This window comes from Podarcis raffonei, chromosome 9 (assembly GCF_027172205.1).
Source record: "Podarcis raffonei isolate rPodRaf1 chromosome 9, rPodRaf1.pri, whole genome shotgun sequence".
Classification (NCBI taxonomy): domain Eukaryota; kingdom Metazoa; phylum Chordata; class Lepidosauria; order Squamata; family Lacertidae; genus Podarcis; species Podarcis raffonei.
This window is the reverse complement of record NC_070610.1, coordinates 67,515,918-67,535,482: the sequence shown is the minus strand read 5'-3', so window position 1 is coordinate 67,535,482 and position 19,565 is coordinate 67,515,918. Positions and strand designations below refer to the sequence as shown.

The following is a 19,565-nucleotide window of genomic DNA, read 5'->3' as shown; positions in this document are numbered from 1 at the left end:
GTGGTACCTCGCAAGACGAATGCCTCGGAAGACGAAAAAGTTTTTCGTTTTTTGAGCTGCTTCGCAAGACGATTTTCCCTATGGGCTTGCTTCGCAAGACAAAAACGTCTTGCGAGTTTGTTTCCTTTTTTCTTAAAGCCGCTTGAAGAGGTGCAGTTGCGACGGACCGTGCTTCGCAAGACGAAAAACCGCGCACGACGAAAAGACTCGCGGAACGAATTAATTTCGTCTTGCGAGGCACCACTGTATATTTGTTTTTCAATATACATTGTGGATTTTAGCTACCTTTTATCTACAATACTATTTGTGTATCATGTGAAAAGCTCTCTGAACAGGCCGTGTTTAAATCTGCCAAGAAATAAATATTTATAGAAAGTAAAAGTACAAAAAATATCCAGAATCCACAGCTGGGCAAAGCATTGCATCCTGACGAATTCTGAACTTGTTTTTCCTTTCCCCCTGTCCTTGTGTACCATCATACCACACTTTAACGACATTTTGTTTGATACCACCCAACCGTACATGTTATTTCAGATTCTCCCAAGTACTTTGAATACATCATCTAACATATTTGCCAGTTCCACAGCTGGGATATTAGTAAAATTTATTTAATAAAGTTTAGAATGCTAGTTCTGCTTCCTAAGCACAAATATAGAAATCAAGCCACAAGACTTCATTGAAGGTCAAAGTATTTATTTATTTATATCAATACAAAAGGAAGATCAGTATACAAAATGTGTCTTACAGAGATTGGTCAAAAGTTATACTTTTATCATTTCCCCTTTTCCTGATTTTATTCTGTTCATCCCACACTTTCTAGACATGGGCCTGAGAGGCTCTTCTTTTATTTTTATAATTTATTTTTGCATTTTCAGTTTTACATACAACAAGCAAAAGAAAAATAAACACAATAAAAACATAAAATCCCCTTTGAATTCCCTCCCCGCCCCTCTTTGTGGATCATCATTTAATGATTTTCCCTCTGCATCTCTTCTGTAACTATTATAAATCCTTTACCAATCCATAATTCAAATTTTTACTACAGGTTTTGTGCCAAACCTACCAATGTATGTAATTGTTTAGAAAAAAATTCAAGTAAGCTATAAACTTTCCCCATTATTTATTAAAACCAGCCTCTTCCCGGTTTCTAATTCTTCCTGTAAGTTTTGCCATTTCAGCACAATTCATCAATTTTATCTGCTACTCTTCCTTAGTCGGAATTGTGACTTCTTTCCATCTCTGGATATTTCCCCTTTTTTCCTTGGACATTTATCCACTCGATCCTCCACACAAGTGAATAATATCACAGAAATCAAGACAGCAAATATCCAAACCACCCAAAAATCCAGCAGGAATTCATATTTTTCTCAAGACAAAACACACAGGAAATGGCTTTTAATTAGTAACCTCTATTTCAAGAGCTCAGGACTTAATTTTGGACACAACCGTTAAAAATGAACTTCCCTCTCCAGCATGCTCACTGTTGTACACACCTATCTATTTTTTTAAAAATACTGGGAGGTGGGAGAATAAATAAAAGCACATTATGCAATTCTACAGCTGAAGCTAAAGCTGCTTATATGGGAAAACTATATGGGAACTATACATACACTGTTCCAAATACTTAAGAGAGCAGGGTACTAACATTATATAACATGCAAATATCTAAAAAACTTTGTGTGTGTGTCATCTATGCACAAAATCTAGAATATTTACTGGAGCTGATTTGCACAATAGTTTCTACCCATCTGAGCAAACCTAATAGTACATGTTCACATGGACACCATGTTTTAATAGGAAAACATACGGTAAATACAGTATGATCACAGCAGCACTTTTTTCAGCTACCCAAGACCACAGGATTGTAGAATGACAAACCATGCCCCCCTACAACTCAGATCTACTTGCATGGACAAGAGGTTCATGAGTATTAGTTCTTAATTTCGCCATTTTCACAAATGCTTTAAATGTTACCTGATTATCCTGGAAGATTCTTTATACCTGAAAGCAGAAAAATGAATTATAATTAAGTAAATCTCAAAAGATAGATAGAGATATAGAAAATACAATGTTCAAGAATCTGAAATGTTACTTTAAATCCTGTGTCCTCATCTTCAAGAATAGTAATCACAGCAAATCATGATGTGAACAGCAAAAAAAGGTTTAATCACCGGACACGAGGCAAGTACCAGCAGAAATGAAAATGAAACGTACAATACTGATGTCTACATGCAATCATGTTCAATTTGGGAGCTTTTTTAAAAAAGTAGATTCCACACATTTTAAGGATACTACTTTGTACTAAAGCTTCCATAAGTCAACAAGGAAAATGAACATTTTTTATGACACTGGCGAAAACAAGTCCTCAAAATATAAAAGTACAAAACCTATGCCAAATGTTGTTCAGAGCAACAGTCATACCTCAAGAAGTTTGGGACTCCTTGCTGTCATGAAGTCCCTCTGCAAAACAAAAAAGGACACGTAAAACACATATTAAGACTACCTGCAAGTCTTATCAGAAGTGGGGGTGCACCTTCAAGCAACATTACAGAGGTCTCACTGCTGCCTCCACTGTACTGAATAACCAGGAGCACTAATATTCCAGTACTGAGTTCTGTCTTAGGAAGTTATGGCTTCGTGGCTATGAACGTTGCCTGGCAATTTGTGCCAAGTACTGTAATTTCTTCCAGCCAGATGGGCAGGGTATAAAAAATAACTTATAAATAAATGACAAATTATGATGATGATTATTCCTAACTTGTCTCCTGTTGCAACAAAGGCAACATTTGAAGGATTGGGGTGGAAGGGAGTTACGAGTTATGACAAGAAAGCAACCACAGTACATACTAGAGAGACTCTCCCTTAACCAAAAGAAATGGACCCACCTCATCACAGTGAAAAGTTCCACTCAAGCCTGAAGGTCTGGAAAAGACTACAGAAAACGGAGTGGGGGTCCCCAGCTTCCCCCAATAAATTGGAAAAAATTGTTTTGGGTACCCCCCCGGCAATTTTTCAAGTGCCTCTCACTAGACTCCAAATTAGTAGCAATTAAATACATTTAAATGTATTTAAATTAATATATTTAATTTTAAATTAAATACATTTAAAGGGGGAAGACGAAAAATAACAACAGTAGTCATAATAACCGTCCGCCCACCCCGTTAAATGAACCTAAGTACAAAGCTACTGTAAAACCCCCATATTCTACGCAGAGACCCGCACTCCACCAAGGACGGAACCCGAAAGGAATTGAATTGCCAAAGCACGCGGGTATAGCCAACCTCGCGCCTAGCGCGGCCGTGCTCTCATTGGCTCTTAGCCGTACTCTGCTTTTGATTGGGCTCTGACATCCTCTTCCGCTTTTGGTACGCGAGTGAAGTACGTTATTTGGAATGATAGAAAGGAAAAGCAACCAATCGGAAGTACGAAGCCTTAAAGAAGAACTGACCAATGAGAAGAACGGTTATATACACACACACGGAGAGGAAGCGCGAGCCAATCAGAAAGGGCTTCAGGCAAGGAAGGGGAGCCAATAAGGAAAACGAAATCCGCGAGGGCGGCGGTTTGAACGGCCTTTCAACGAACGGTGGCGAGCACGTAGAGCTACGAAAGATGTAGACCTGCGTGTACGTTTCTCCTTGACGCGGGCGATTTGCGAAACCCACCCGTGCTTTCCGTTCGATAGGGCTCTCACTACAAAGATGCGGAGCCCTAGAGCGACGCCGCTCTGAGCTCAGCCTGAGGGAGTGGGGGAAAATATTATTATAAGAAGTCTGTGACGTCCAGGAAGGAAGCAGTATGGCCTAGTGGCTACGGTTTCTGACTCTGACCCTGGGTGACCAGGGCTTGAATTCCCATGCAAGCTCCCCGCGTGTACGACCTGGAGGTGGCGCCAGCCAAAGCCTCTCTCAGCCTGTCCTACCTCACAGGCTGTTGAGAAATCATATGAGATGCCTTGTTGCACAGGACTCCTTTCATATCCGTGTCATAATAGTAGTAGTAGTAGTAGTAGTAATAATAATAATTTATTATTTCCCCCCCCCCCATCTGGCTGGGCTTCCCCAGCCACTCTGGCCGGCTTCTGACAGAACACTAAAATACAATAACCTATTAAGCTTCCCTAAACAGGGCTGCCTTCAGATGTCTTCTAAAAGTTTGGTAGTTATTTTTCTCTTTGACATCTGGTGTGAGGGTGTTCTACAGGGCGGGTGCCACGACCGAGAAGGCCCTCTGCCTGGTTCCCTGTAACTTGTAGTAGTGTAGTATTTGGGAAGGAACACTTCCTTGCTTATTAGGGCTTGCTTCCACATGATGGTGCAACGAAAATCAGTGATAAGTTAGTAGAATGACTTTTCTCTAAAAAGTTTCCACTCCTGGAGAATCCAGCCAATGTTTACAAAGCACTGGGAGCCGCTGCACGTAAGACTTTGGCTGTGCAGTCAAGTTGTGGACTTAAGAAACTGGAGAGGATGTTGATGGGTCTTCCCATTGGGAAGAGGCCAAATTCTTGGCTAAAATTCAGAGGAGAAATGCAATTTAAAAAAAGGTGTGCCCTTTCCTAACAACATACAGCCTTCTTTCTCCCGTTACCTTGCAACATGGCTGTTCGTTAAAGTGCATGAAGTTATGAAGCTATCACAGCATGCTTACCTCTGAGGACTACACAAAACAGCCTAGTTTTAATGATGTTGAGCATTCCTGTTTTATATCCTCAGCCCTGTAGTAACATCCGTTTTCATTGACAGAAGAAAACAGCAGCAGCATCTTCATTCACCTTCAGCAGAGTTGAGGCCTGTGCCAAAGCACACCAGTATTGCCCAATGTCGATGGTGAGTGTGGCTCTCACAAACCATCCAGAGTGGGATATTAATTATAATAATTTATTACTTGCATCCTGTCCATCTGACTAGGTTGTCCCAGCCACTCTGGGTGGCTTCCAACAGAATATATAAAACACACAATGAAACAACAGACATTATTTAAAAGCTTCTTGATCCAGGTCTGCCTTCAGATGTCTATGGAAAGTCATGTAATTGTTTATCTATTTGACATCTGATAGGAGGGTCAAGCGAAATGCCATGGTTTTGCAATGTTGTAAAGCGAGAAGGAACATGACTTGCCAGTGAATTATGGGGAACAAATGATGAATCAAATAAAACCAAGGCTATGTCCTGTTCAACAGGGAAAATGGGAAAGTGTATGGGAAGAGGACAGCTGGGGAGGAAAGAGAAGAAATACTGCATTGGACATATTGAGGATTTAAGATGATAAAGCATTTTAAGCTCGGACAAATTCCTCTCAAGGAAATTGCCTCATTAATGCTAATAAAACCTGGTAGTAATGAGGAATGTAAAGGTTCTTATCAAAGAAAAAAGTGCAAACATTCACGTGTACAGAATAGTATAAACTTTTTATTTTTTTTCTTTGTGATTTATCTGACATTTGTTTTTACAATATAGAAAAGTGTATTCTTTGAATAGGTCTAGTAAATATAAATTTCAATCTATTTTAGATGTAAACCAGAACTAGAAAATTAATCCCCGACACCCTCCCCTCTCAAAATCTGCCGACAATGGGTATGATACAAAAGCATTCCAGCTGGGCATTTTCCAATCATGCCAGAAATGCAGGAGAAACACTAATTTGGAGACGTTGTACTGCACGAGTGTTTCATAGATTCCTCCCAGTATCTTGATGTTAATTTTAACTAACTTGTTCAGCAGTTTCATGCAGGGAACCATGTTCAAAAACACAAAAGCAGGAGTAAGAAGACGGGAAGAACCAAGCTAAATACAGGAAAGAGCTTGTTCTAAAGGGGGGGAGGGAGTGGGGGACAGAAAAGTACATCTTTGATTGCACCTTCTTCATATCTTTTACACGCAATTCCATCATACATAATCTACAACCGGAATCCAAACTTCACAAAAGGTTTTCTGCACACTTATAAATACACATCACAAAAGGTGCAAGTTAGAATAAGACACAAGAGTATGTACAAAATTAAACACATATTTAGTTCTAGATCAAAGTATGCATGTTCAAAAAAATAACTTGATCAAGTATTATTTTATCCACTTACACTAATTTACATTTATACATCTCTTATCATATGGACACTTATGGAATTAGTAAAAAGGTGAGCTTCACCATCTACTCTGAAAAGGTAACACACTGACTTTTGACTCCAAGTCAAGAGTTCTACTCATAAAACAATTCTGGTAAAAGGAAAAACAGCTTCCCTTTCAGGGTTGAGTGTACGTATATGCCAGCCTGCTATGTGTATACATACACAGTTACAAAACAAAATATATATGTACAGTTCTATGCTGTCCCTTTGGGGGTAAAGAACTGAAGTATTACAGAGCAGACTAAGATAATAGCAAGTGCTTGCTAATTCAAGCATGAGATTTATATCCATTCATGAAACTTAGAATGATTGAATCATTTGCTGCATTAGAAAACCATGCAAGTGTGTTTAGCAATTTAATAATATTTGTTACAAAGGCTTTCGCTTTGAAGCATCTCCACCCAAAATAATGCTATTTCATGGGGGGTGGGGTGGAGTGGGGGGTTCTGTTCCACCAAGGAATTATGAGGTTTAGCTTTGTCTTACTAGGACGTGTCAGCCACTGCACTGCTAAAACATACTTTTTAATAAGTAAGCTAAAACTTGAGGTGTATACAAAAACAGAAACAAAATGACACAGTGAGTGGCAAGGCAGATGCAGTTTACTTTGGATAAATTTCTGAATGGAAAGCTCCGATGTTTGATGCACTGCAGCCACAATCTAACAGACACAGGTGCACTTAAATCTGTTTAACTCAATGGGATTAAGTGAAGCAGTGTTGGATTGTCACCTCAAATCTGCAGGTGACAGTCACATTGTTAAAACACAATAAAACACCACATCTTTAGAAGTTTAACCCTCAACACCTCACTGATCACATTTAAAATAAAACCCAAGTAGGTCATTTGAAGACACCCTTGAACCATTAAGTATTCCCATTGGCTAGCTGGGATCCAAAGAGCCATTTTAGCTGCCCTTAAGGGGTTTTGTTTTGTTTTTTTACTCCCTCCCCCCGCCAGGCCAACTGCAAATTCATTTTCAAAATCCCCCTTCAAAACAATTTGCTATGGAGTCTGAGGGAAGGGGAAACTGCTGTTTGAGAAACTCAAGAGGCACAAGAGTACTCATGTGCTTTTGGTATCCTCGCTGGTATCTGGATATTGGGGAAATGGTTTGGGGCTTTCAGTGAGCAAAACCATGTAACCTTTTATATAGACTAAGAGTTATGCTCCCCTTGCACCCATATATCAATTTAAAAGGTGTGGCACATTGCAAAGTGCTCTTTAGAGGGTACGTAGCATCATCAAGCATTGCTTACATCTCACATCATTAACTCAATAAATGATTCCCCCCCCCCAACTTCATGCACTGGAAGGGTACAAAGCTTAAATGATCTGGGGGAGTTGTAAGGTATCAATGAATATAAGTGGTATTAATGCTACTAGAAGATCCTTTGGCAATTATAGTCACATATCTCAAAGAGCACACTCTTAAAAAGATCAGGAAGTTACAGGGAAACTTGATTACTGCCTTATAAGGATAGCTAGATTCAAGAGAGAGAGAGATATTTGCCTTCAATCCTTCAGAGGGGGTTGGCTAACATTTGGGACCTGGCAGAAATGTTTTTAAAAATCCCTAGCTACATTAAAATTTGTCAAACAACATATTGATAATCTCTTTGAAATCGAATGAAAACAGTTTATTAAAATTTGGAATATGTATTACAGTGATACATTATTTTTAAAAAACTTACTATAAATGTTGTTTTATGCTGTTTGAGGCTATGATATAAATTTTCACCTTGATTTTTTGTATATCATAGTTAAATATTTCTGGGTCTAGCTCTGATAATGCGTTATTCTTAATATATACTAATAGTAAGATCTGTACAATAAACTTCCCCACTGCAGTCAGGACTGTGGCTAACTACTGCTTTCCAGCAAATATTTATTTTAACTGACTTCCTTTCAACATTGCCTTATCCAAGGATGTACTGCTATTCACTGTTGCAACAAAATCTGTGTTGTGATGCTGGCCAAATGTCATTTCAACTGGGTTTGCAAAGAGATGTTCCTGAAAACCTGTCTGTCGGATGTCTTCCCACCCACCTGCATACAAAATATAACACTATACATTGCAAATAATAATAATTTAAAAAGAATTGCCAGAAGAAACGTTTTTTAAGAGAGAAATGGGGGGGGGGGAGAGAATCTCAATTCTGTGCAGTCCCATGAAGTTGAGAGGACAAAGATACACACCATATGCATGAAGTAAAAGTGTTAAGCTAAAAAGGTACACGTCATTACAAAGCTTCAATATTAACATACACCAATGAAAACTAAGCAGCACCAAATTAAGAATGGACTAAAACTACATCTGATGTGAACTAAAAAGTGTCCCTGTGCCTTTTAGTGTCCCGTTCAGACCACAGCTCATTTCAAGAGTCAGCAGTTCATGGCACAAGGGTCGCTTTTGGACTTTCCTGCTGAATTTATGATTCTCATCAGACAACGTCCAAATTCCTCTAGAATCATCCGTTCTGCTACTGCCTTCGACTTTCCTGCCTTCTCGGCCTGCTCCGCCTGCGCAAGTAAGCAGTCGCACGTCGCTTCGGCAACTTCCTTCGTTACAAAGGTAAATGGCAACCTAGAAGAAAACAAGAACAAGCCTTAGTGCATTATAACTGACAATCAGACTCCTTTTCCCCTAAATTAAGTATCAAGGTATCTATCTGTAAAAGCAAGGAAGATCAGATGCAGTTCCTCAAACACACACTTACGTGTGAATAGCAATGTGCTTTTCTTTTTCTCCACAATCTTTATAAATCCAGGCTGACAATGGCTTTCGTTCATCATTTCCACAGATCCCTCCCTCCAGGTTTAAAGGGGTTTAAAGCCCTTAAAAGCTAAAGGGAAAAGGCAGGGAAACAGCATGTACAGACACCCATTAATGTGTAGTATATGTACTTGTTCCATGTCTAGCAATTGCAGGAGCAGCAGACTAAAATACGAGCCCAGGCAAGTGAGGCAGGAGAAGGCACTCTGCTTCCCAAAAGTTATTTCCATGTCCTCTACAGTGGTGCCTCGCAAGACGAAATTAATTTGTTCCGCGAGTTTTTTCGTCTTGAGGTTTTTTTCATCTTGTGAAGCACGGTTTCGGAAAAGTTTTGGAAAAGCTTCAAAAATCACCAAAGTCTTCAAAAACCTCAAAAAAGGCTACCACACCAAAAAGGCTATGAGTTGCTCCTCGAAGTCAAGTCGCAACTGTATTAACAGTTTTAAGAAAAAGGAAACAAACTTGCAAGACGTTTCCGTCTTGCGAAGCAAGCCCATAGGGAAAATCGTCTTGCGAAGCAACTCAAAAAACCAAAAACCCTTTCGTCTTGCGAGTTTTCCGTCTTGCGAGGCATTCGTCTTGCGAGGTACCACTGTATTTCTCTCAACCTACAGCACTAATTTTTTTAACAGCACAGAAGAGACTGCATGACATCAACAAAATGGAAGTAAGCACACCTTCCCCCTCCGCTGGTCAACACCGGGGCTGGCCTTGTCAGCAGGTCTGAAATCTGCGAGGACAACTTTGTCTTTGCAGCAGTTTGTTGCTGGACTCGCACTTCAGCAGCGTCAGCCAAGTGCATCAACGTCTTCCGCTCTGGGCTTTCTTCAAAGTTCTTGCAGCCGATACATTTGCAAATTGAAGAACACATGATCTTTGCCTGAACAGGAGAAAAACAAAAGCCTATTCATTCATTTATTTAATTTGTATAGCACCCTTCATCCGAAGTTCACAGCGCAGTTTGCAACATAAAAATACAAAATGAGAACACAATATACATAATAAAAGAAAAGCAGAACAAACCCTTTCTAGAAACACGTTTAATAATTATTATTATTATTATTATTATTATTATTATTATTATTAATAATACCCTGCCCTCCCTGGCCAAAGCCGGGCTCAGGGAGGCTAACACCAGTAAAATTACAATAAAAACATAATGGAGGGGGGGAACCAATTTAAAATACAGGTTAAAAATACAATTTAAAATGCAGCCTCATTTTAATAGTAGCCCATAGATCAAAACCATAAGGGGAGGAAAACATAAGGGTCAGACTAAGTCCAAACCAAAGGCCAGGCAGAACAGCTGTTGTCTTGCAGGCCCTGCAGAAAGGCCATAGAATGTTAAAAGCCTGGTTATAGAGGAACAATTTTTGCCAGGCACTAAAGATATGAAACAAAGGCGCCAGGCGAGCCTCCCTGGGGAGAGCATTCCACAAATCGGGAGCCACTGCATAAAAGGCCCATTCTCATTTTGCCACCCTCCGGGCCTCTTGTGGAGGAGGCACAGGAAGAAGGGCCTCAGATGATTTTCACAGGGTCCAGATCAGTTCATATGGGGAGAGGCGGTCTTTGAGGTATTGTTTTTCTATGTGTTGTAAAATCACAGATTTATTCGTGTATTCAAAGTGATTACTGTTTAGCACACACCTTTCAGTGCAACATCAGCCGGATAAATATGACTGCCTAATCTGCAATAGTGCATCACTGATCTTTCATTATGCTGCAAAATTAGGGGATAAAATCCTTCAACTACTGGAGATTTTCATTCTCCCATTTTCATATAGGTAGAAGTCGTGTCCGCAAGGGGCTCTTGAAGTTACAGTATATGGATGTTACACAGTAAACAGAAACATGGCAGAATGCCTTTGTTAAGCTACTTCCTGGCTCTGAACTGCTTTCCCTGTGGAGGTTGCCCAAAGTCAGAGCCTGGGTCTTTTCCAGAAGCACTGAAGGAATTTTTATTTAAGAGGTTTCCTGTGGCTGAAGATAGCTTTGGATTTAAAATAGGGATACAGTGGTACCTTGGGTTAAGAACTTAATTCATTCTGGAGGTCCGTTCTTAACCTGAAACTGTTCTTAACCTGAAGCACCGCTTTAGCTAATGGGGCCTCCCGCTGCATGATTTCTGTTCTCATCCTGAAGCAAAGTTCTTAACCCAAGGTAGTATTTCTGGGTTAGTGGAGTCTGTAACCTGAAGCGTCTGTAACCCGAGGTACAGTCATACCTTGGATTGAAGTAGCTTCGGGATGAATATTTTTGGGTTGCGCTCTGTGGCAACCCGGAAGTAACGGAGTGCGTTACTTCCGCGTTTCGCCGCTTGCGCATGCGCAGATGTTCAAAATGACGTCACGCGCATGTGCAGAAGCGGCGACTCGCGACCCGTCCACGAGCAGATGCGGGTTGCGTTCGCTTCAGGATGCAAACAGGGTTCCGGAAGGATCCCGTTCGCATCCAGAGGTACCATTGTATTAGTATTTCACATAACATTTATAAGCCTAATATAAGTGTGTGTTAAAAAAAATAAAAACGGAACCACCATGGAGATGCTGTGAGAATGAACCAGGGAGGGAAGTGACAAAAAAGTACTGAGAGGAGAGAAATACAGCAGACTTTGGGTCCTACCTCGTAGCATTCACAATAGTTTTTGAGACATCCAGACCGCTTGCAGTTGCAACCTTTGCTGTGCCGCCTGTCCGACTCGCCTTCCTTCCCCTTCCCTATTTTAGGCTTGAAGGCTTCTGGGTTTCTGTCAAGGCAGGCCTAGCAAGGCAGATGCAAAGAAATCCATCACCACATGCAATTGCTGGAGACGCAAACCCAGTCTTTCACAGGAAGAACTGGCAGACACCATTTCATCCGGTCACAAAAGACAAAAGTCTTTTTGTCAAGGTTTGGTTTTGCTTTAGAAAGAGAAGAGCTTTACCTTGATTGCTTTCTGTCTGTCATTCTCATGGTCCAGATTGTTATAGCAGTTTGTGCAGTTGCAGTTGTTGCAGAACTCACCATTGGCAAAGCAATCGCAGTACCTGAAAGGGAAATCTCGTGTGATGCTTGAACACAAAACGCCCACAAGGACTGAACAAGCGTGGATTGCAAGGGGTTGCATGGCTCCTCCAACCACACTCACGGCAGGCAGATCAGCCTTCCAAGTGGGTTTAACAGCCACTCTCAAACTTTGTTGTCATGAGTCTCGCAGAGAAAAAAAAATCCCAAGGCCAGAACCACGGGGGCTTTGCAACTCTGGAGAGAAAGGGCTTCCAACACTCCTCCCACAAGGAAGAAAGCTAGTGTGGCTTGGCCCTGAAGGAAAAGGAAAGGGCAGGCCTTTCCCCCCTTCAACTTAAAAAGTAAAGGGACCCCTGACCATTAGGTCCAGTCGCGGACGACTCTGGGGTTGCTATTCTCGCTTTATTGACCGAGGGAGTCGGCGTACAGCTTCCGGGTCATGTGGCCAGCTTCTGGCGAAACCAGAGCAGCGCACGGAAACGCTGTTTACCTTCCCGCTGGAGTGGTACCTATTTATCTTCTTGCACTTTGATGTGCTTTCGAACTGCTAGGTTGCCAGGAGCAGGGACTGAGCAACAGGAGCTCACTCTGTCACGGGAATTCGAACTGCCGACCTTCTGATCGGCAAGCCCTAGGCTCTGTGGTTTAACCCACAGCACCACCCGCGTCCCCCCTTCAACTTAGTAGCCCTTAAATTAGAACCGGGAGGAGCTTGCATTCAGCATACTGAAAAGTTGCTTGAACTTCCTACTCAGCCAACCAGGATGTGTTGTAGGCAACGTCGTTTAGCCTCTTTGCCCACTCATATATCTTGATCTCAAGAACACATCACTACACAAGGAGGCCTCATCCTATCATGCACATGGCGCTCAGCAGCAGTGCACAGGTTTTATCCAAGTCTAAAATGCAAAAGATAGTATCTACCGCAGAGTGAGATTAAGATAACCACCTTAAATATGAAATCTCTGGGAAATGTGGCCTCTACTTGATCTTCCTCTAACACAAGATTTTATCTGTAATGGGTTTAACGTGCTGCTAGACTACAACCCCAACATCCCTGACCAGTGGCTGTGCTGGGAGCCCAATAAGATTTTAGCTTCCTCTGCTGTAATGCATGCACTTTCTTGTTGATGGAAAAACAGGGTTTTACTTTTAACATTTCAAGATGGCAAAAAGTAAAACAGCTATACTTACAGCTTAAGACACAGTGATTTTGTACAGTTGCATGGCTTTCTGGGGCGATTTGCCGATTCGGAGGAAATTATTCTGTAAAACAGTTTTAATGACTTCAGTCATTTTTTGGCCCAAAGGACAAAATGTTGATTAGCTATTGCGTCATTTGAGATGTGCAATAACAATACTGCGAACATTGACCCATCTGTTCCCCACAGTTCAGACTACACAACCTAGCCCACCTTGTGCCAAGGTCAGAGAGCAGGAGCATCTTAAATGCCTCCGGAGCAAGTGGTTCCACCAAATGACTTATCAGAAAAGTAATTCCCAAACTGTGGTGCCAAAAGGAAAATGCTACTGAATCAGGATTAAAAAAAAATCAGTTTAACTGTCCTTTAAGTCCATTGTGTCAATGCATAACAGAGGTTATCTACTGCTTCTCTGAATGATCGCCTGCTCTGGCATTGCTTTCTTCTGCTTAGTTTGTCAGGGACTAGTTATTCTGCTTTGCATGAGCATCAGCTGTAAGTGGATTATTCAGTCACTCCAAAAGTAAAGACTCAGCAAATTCACCTGGCCTCATGAAGCTGTTTTCTGTTGTGTCTCCTTAAAAGTTGCTTCTTTGGGGCTGTGTCCTTTCAGTTAAGCAGGCATGCCCATATCAGTGACTCATGCATGGAAAAAATGGGTATTGGGCTCTTCAAAAAGCAGTCCTAAGTCTTACTCTTCCACATTCTAAAATTAAATTTTTCAGGTGTTACAACAAAGTGTGCCCAGATATTTGGGATCTACTGTACTACCGCCATATAAACAAACCACGAGAAACAATACGCTTGACCAAGATTGTTCAGTCTCTTCATTAGGAATAAAAATATGTGCAGAGAGGTGTTCGGTGTGCCTGCCCTACTCTTGTGGGATTACTTTTCCTTTTGGAACCTGGGTAGGATTTAAATAATTTTTATGGGTAAAGAGAATTGTTTTTACATCTGTAAGATCTTTATCTATTTTAAGACTGGTTTCATATAAAGCAAAATGTAACTGGGTTGGCACATAAGGGGAAAAAACCTGCAAAAATTCACAATTGGGAAGTATCTTTTTAGGACCAAGCAAAACATCAACCCTATTTGTATATTCTGAGACCAGAGACCTCCTACATGCAAGGCGGATGCCCTACCACTTCAGCAGCTAAACACCGAACAACTCCAAATATTTCTCCCAATCCTCTGTCTTTCCGTTCTGTGCAGTGATTACTTAAAACACATCTACACAATACACACCCATTGAATGGCAGGCGGGCTTGGGTCTGGATACTAGATGTCCCACTAAGATTGGCATTGCTTGCTATTGATACGTAGGATGACTGCTGCAGCTAAAAATAAATAAATTCACAAAGTCAGAACACGAAGCCAGTACATGACATACCGTTTGCAGATTAGTACTTGCGCAAATAGCTGGCCAAACACTTTTTATTCCGTCATTAAGAGTCAGAAGAAGATGTTCACTACTATTTTTAGACTGGAGGGCTTTTGTCCTGGAAACTGGATTATAACCTCATGTTTAATGTGTACCTAATTTTCTAGTGCTAATGGAAGCCTCACACCTCTTAGGATACACTGTTCTAAGAGGACTGTTGTAACTAGATTAAAAACCTGTCTAAACATAAAAATAACAATAATGTCTCATAGCACCACACTTTTTTGTGACAGGATTAGAAAATTCAGGAACCATAACACTCCATTTGACTAAAAGTCTGTTGAGAGTTAAACTAAAATATTACACCTGATTAGCAGTTTATGTTGTCAAAGCTCCTTCAATTTCTCATGCCTAAGTTTCATGGTCAGATAAAAAATAGTAGGGAAAAACTTTATTTGGGAAATACATAGAGCAGTTTTTCCATTTATAGTCCCATTAGAATTCCTCCACAGCTGAACTATTATGCAGCCCAAAGAGCAGGCATAGGCAAACTCAGGCCTCCAGATGTTTTGTGACTACAACTCTCATGATCCCTAGCTAACAGGACCAGTGGTCAGGGATGATGGGAATTGTAGTCCCAAAACATCTGGAGGGCCGAGTTTGCCTATGCCTGCCTAAGAGCCTGTCAAAGCACCATACGATTTGATTTTGATCTTTTTGTTGTTGCTAAACTATATGGGGATTTTCACACACCTGAAAGAGGACTGCTGGAACTCATTTTGTGGTATCAGCAGAAAATATCTATGGAAAACTAGGAATTATGGAAAACTAGGGGCTTACTGCAAGTATCCTATTTTGATTCAGAATGCATGGTAGTGAAGCTGGAAAAGTGGCGGAGGGAGTGTCAGTTTACATAGCTTTTCCTTGTACCTTTTCCAGTGACAAAACCATTAACATGCTACATATTGGCCGTAAGAAATCACCTTGTGCAATCAGCTCTCTGCTTTTCACCCAACTCTCTCCACTTTAGGGACAGGAACCACCTGCAGACGAGCTTCTGCTAGGACTGCGTTAGCTAGGAAAGCTGTTTGCAAGCTGAAAAATTCCTCATGCCTGCTTCCTTTGGAGAAGCAGAGAAATTTTCAAAGAGGAAGACAGCTGAGGTCCTACGTCTCCCCGGCAACACCCTTTTGTTAACCAGATGAATTTCTGATGACCTTCATGGCCTTGAGGTATAGTGATGGTGGGTTAATACCTAAAATAAATTTCATCAGCTGCCCTTGCTTTCCCAGCCATTTTATTGTTTTTAGATTCAGAATCCCACATTCTCATTTCCCCATAAAGGTATTTAAAGGGATTTGACTCTTGTTCTCTGTTATTAAAATTATTTTCCGCTCATCTCCATGCAGTCCATAATCTTCTATTATTTAGTTCTTAGAATGCACTTGAACCTCACACTCCAGAGACAAGTCTGATTTTTCCAGCAAAGAAGATCTTCCATTTTCAGCTTTATTTGGGAACAGTTGGAACTCAGCTTTATTTCAAAGCAATCCTCCAAGCTGGCTGGAATGAGATTTTGCATTTACAAAACCGGAGTATCATTTTGGCAACCATCTCTTCTCAGCTGCCATGATGGCAAACAATGTCCTTCCTCTTTCCATCCATGTTGAAAGGCTCCTTCTTTCTTGCCTGCTTTGTATTTCAATTGCTGGTGGGGTAAGTTCTTCCTAATCTCTTTTTCTGGCAGAAGACACATCATCTGCTTGGGCCGTGCACCAAATGAATTCCACCTGGCCATCTACTCCATGAATTAAGTCACACTGAAGCTCTCATTTCTTTCAGCTCTGCCAGACTATCTGGCTACAAGGGAGAGCGTGGGGGATGTTGCTGTTTTCCATTAGAGGGCTACTCTCAATGATTTGGACCAGTAAGCCTCTACACAGCTGCTCTACATGCAATTTTCTATCCCATGTTTTCCAAAGGAAGACAGCAGCAATCCACAGGTGTTCCTCAGTCTTGCCTGTCTAACACACGTTCCAAGCATATGCAGCATCTTGTGCTAGTGTCTATCAGTAAGTTTCATCAGGCTAGCAGTTCCCGAACTGTGCTGGGTTACACTAGTGTGATGAGAGAAGGACTGAAGGGAAATGCAACCATGTCCTTTAAGCAGGAAGGCCCTGTGCAGGACTGTGGTTTTTTTCCTGCCAACATATGGGCACCGACATCTCCCCATGTGGAAGGGTGCCCTGATACAGCCTGCAGCACAGCTGGCAGCCTGGGAAAATTCCAGCAGGGAAAACATCCTGGGAGAGGGAATGTGTGTATCCACTTCAGTACAATGGTGTGCTTCACAGTTAGTCCAAAAGCGGGAGGAAAAAGCCCAACGTCTTGGGTATCAAAGATTAGAAAATGATGGATTATGCCTACCCTATTTCTAGCACTTATTTTGTGTCCACAGACATTGGAAACTCTGAAATTCTTCTGGCCTTAACTCCCAAGTGGGTCATTTTTGTTAAAAGAATCTATACACTATAAAGCATCACACGCTTGTTAAATATTTTGGTCAATTTCATCTCCACATCAATGCCATACCTGTGTGACATATTGAGCCGGGAGAACCGCATAGCCTACATTCCCTGCACCAGGGGCTGGAGCCAGCACTGTGCCCGGGGGAAGGTTGGTGAGGTTTGGCTGGATCTGTGGCAGTGGTGTGGCAGGCATTATTAGCCTCTGCTGTGGCTGGCTTGTAGTAACTATCTGCGAAGTTGTGCTAATTGGTTTGGGCGCCACCTGCAAGGAAAGGAAATTGCCATGATGCCTTCATTGCACATGAGATCTTATTCTTTGCAAATCAACAGGAGAAGTTACTTTGGAAATTCCAACTGTACAAAACCAGAAATACGTATTAAGTACGTAGGCGGACGCAAAACTCACTTGTTTGACTGCCTGCGTTGCTGGAACAATTGGGACAGACATCCTCACGGGGGTTGCATTCACCACCATTGGCTTAGCTGCTCAAAAGAAACAACATGAGACACAATATGCAACTTCCTGTGCAAATATGTTTACAGGATGCAGCTTCTCTGGTTGTTACTCCTGTATACTAAAGGTAGGGCCATTTTGGTTTTGTTGTTCTTTTGTATGTATTGCCTGAACACCAGCTTCCGGGTTAGGGTGGGATATTTCGATATCTATTTTTATGGCATTGTTACATGCTGAAATCATTTAACAGAAAAAAATATTTTAAACGAGTTTTTTCAGAATTTTGGATAGAACAACAACACACACCTCAAACTTTTGCTGTTTACCATTTACCTGATCAACTCCTAGACAAATCATGGTGAAACAAAGCAACACAACACAAAAAGACCATACATCTGCAACATCTCCTAAAATTAAGGGCAAACAAGCAGCGTTTCCAATCTGACACTTTTCATGGCTAAGGAATGTATATCACCCCCTAAGTGGCAATTACAACTTTAAAAATAGTTTGCATTTGCACTGCTGGAAGCTGTTCATTTTAAAAAACCTAATTATTGCAATGGAGGTGGGACTGAGAAGGGGAGGCTGCCTGATAAATGGGGACACCCGAATCTTGGTCAAAGATCAACAATGAACATTCATGGCTAAATCATTAGTCCAACAAGTATTAGGAAACCTTTCCTACTTGGGAGTGGGCATACAACCAGCACAAAGCAGAACACGGAATGTTAAACATATGCCTACTTAATGCCCTTTGTATTTGCATTTCTGTTAAGCACTTCCAAAACTGTCGTGAAAACATTCAACTATGGAGACTACTAACCTTGCTGAAGAGATGCTGTGCTGATGCTGGGATTCTGAGTGGCTGGCTGTGCTGAGCTGTTGGCTGTTGTGGCAGTTACAAGCCGGACATAATGGAATTTGCTTCCAGGTACCTGAATCTGTTGAACATTGGGTGCTGTTGCCAAGGGAATGATAGTCTTAAACTGAGATGTGCTCACTCCCCCCATAGTAAGGGTCTGTACTGCAGATTTCACAGCCTGTTAAAATAGTTGTAAAGTTATTTATGTGGTGTCAATATATCAGCCTCTATTTTATTGTTGGCAAAGAAGTAGTTTCTAGTGAGTCAACATTATTCCCCCTTGTGCTTCATTTTAAAGCACAGATCAATAAACTCTTGAAATGCACTATCACTTTGTATTAATGATGTCGGATACAGTAAGCACCAGTTTGTGACCAAATTTACTTTAAGCTATTTCTCCCAATAGCATATCATTTCAACTCATCAAAACAAATGCAAAACTTCGATGGATAAACAGTTAACAATGTCTGAAACTATGCAGGGCTGTGAGTCGGACTCTTGATGGTGAGGCTTTCAGAACAAGAGCCAGAATGCTGCATACCTGAGTTGTATTGTTAGCTACAGCCTTTCCGGGGGAAGATGGTGTTGAATGCTGCACTGTGAGAATCTGCTGCCCCAGGGCTACGTTTAGAGGAACACCAACTGCTTTCTGGGGTGAGCTTGGAGGCTGCGAGGCGACAGACACCACTGTTAGCTGCTTAACAAAGCAAAGATCTTAGGCTAAAACATTCTGTAATACAGTTCCACACAACTACAGCTCGTTCAGCTTCAAAATCAGAACAGAATACAAATGCACAAGACTTTTCATGCTGTTGGGGGTCATGAGCCAACCTATTTTGGACAACCACCACCACCTGCTAGCTGGTACTGAAAGCAGCTGCAGGGCACCAGGTTGGTAAACAAGTTACAACAGTTTAGGCATCAGAAGCTGCTGGCAAGAAGAAAGTGGCCCCCGATAATTTTGCTCAGCTGGTAGATGTTTGGTAATTTGGAAATTCCAATTTCATTAAAAGAAACAGAGGCAGTAAGTTTACAGGTTTTGTTGCTGTGGATCATTTGAAACGTGATTAAAATAAATCATAAAATTGTAGAGTTGGAAGGGACCACAAGGGTCATCTAGTCCAACCCCTTGCCATGCAGGAATCTGCTGCTCAATGTTGGGCTCGAACCTGCAGCCCTGAGATGAAGAGCCTCATGCTCTATCGACTGAGCGAGCCCAGGCT

At 41.4% G+C, this 19,565-nt stretch overlaps 2 protein-coding genes and 1 long non-coding RNA gene across 12 annotated transcripts in view; 1 reads left to right on the top strand and 2 right to left on the bottom strand.

Annotated features, from left to right (window-relative positions):
- SEC31A (SEC31 homolog A, COPII coat complex component) overlaps nucleotides 1-2,463 on the bottom strand; it is a 58,922-nt gene extending 56,459 nt beyond the window's left edge. Inside the window, exons 1-2 of the mRNA XM_053404231.1 lie at nucleotides 2,422-2,463; nucleotides 1,975-2,001 (exon numbers count right to left, since the gene is read on the bottom strand). The gene's annotated coding sequence lies outside the window, so the exon portion shown is untranslated. The remainder of the gene's footprint in view (nucleotides 1-1,974; nucleotides 2,002-2,421) is intronic.
- Nucleotides 2,464-3,481: 1,018 nt separating this feature from the next.
- LOC128421443 (uncharacterized) lies at nucleotides 3,482-6,699 on the top strand. Of its 2 annotated transcripts, none has more exons than XR_008332313.1 (2): nucleotides 3,482-3,746; nucleotides 4,716-6,699. It is a non-coding gene; the product is annotated as an uncharacterized LOC128421443 (long non-coding RNA). The 2 variants fall into 2 exon arrangements; XR_008332312.1 differs by having other exon boundaries at nucleotides 3,482-3,886.
- Nucleotides 5,392-19,565, bottom strand: part of LIN54 (lin-54 DREAM MuvB core complex component) — a 34,875-nt gene continuing 20,701 nt past the window's right edge. For all 9 annotated transcript variants that reach the window (XM_053404252.1, XM_053404258.1, XM_053404250.1 and 6 more), the window contains 10 exons: nucleotides 18,884-19,009; nucleotides 18,304-18,520; nucleotides 17,433-17,509; nucleotides 17,091-17,288; nucleotides 14,363-14,454; nucleotides 13,107-13,178; nucleotides 11,830-11,932; nucleotides 11,529-11,666; nucleotides 9,581-9,783; nucleotides 5,392-8,714 (listed from right to left, as the gene is read on the bottom strand). In XM_053404252.1, the coding sequence (XP_053260227.1) occupies nucleotides 8,513-8,714; nucleotides 9,581-9,783; nucleotides 11,529-11,666; nucleotides 11,830-11,932; nucleotides 13,107-13,178; nucleotides 14,363-14,454; nucleotides 17,091-17,288; nucleotides 17,433-17,509; nucleotides 18,304-18,520; nucleotides 18,884-19,009 (1,428 nt within the window). In that variant the 3' untranslated portion in view covers nucleotides 5,392-8,512. The remainder of the gene's footprint in view (nucleotides 8,715-9,580; nucleotides 9,784-11,528; nucleotides 11,667-11,829; nucleotides 11,933-13,106; nucleotides 13,179-14,362; nucleotides 14,455-17,090; nucleotides 17,289-17,432; nucleotides 17,510-18,303; nucleotides 18,521-18,883; nucleotides 19,010-19,565) is intronic.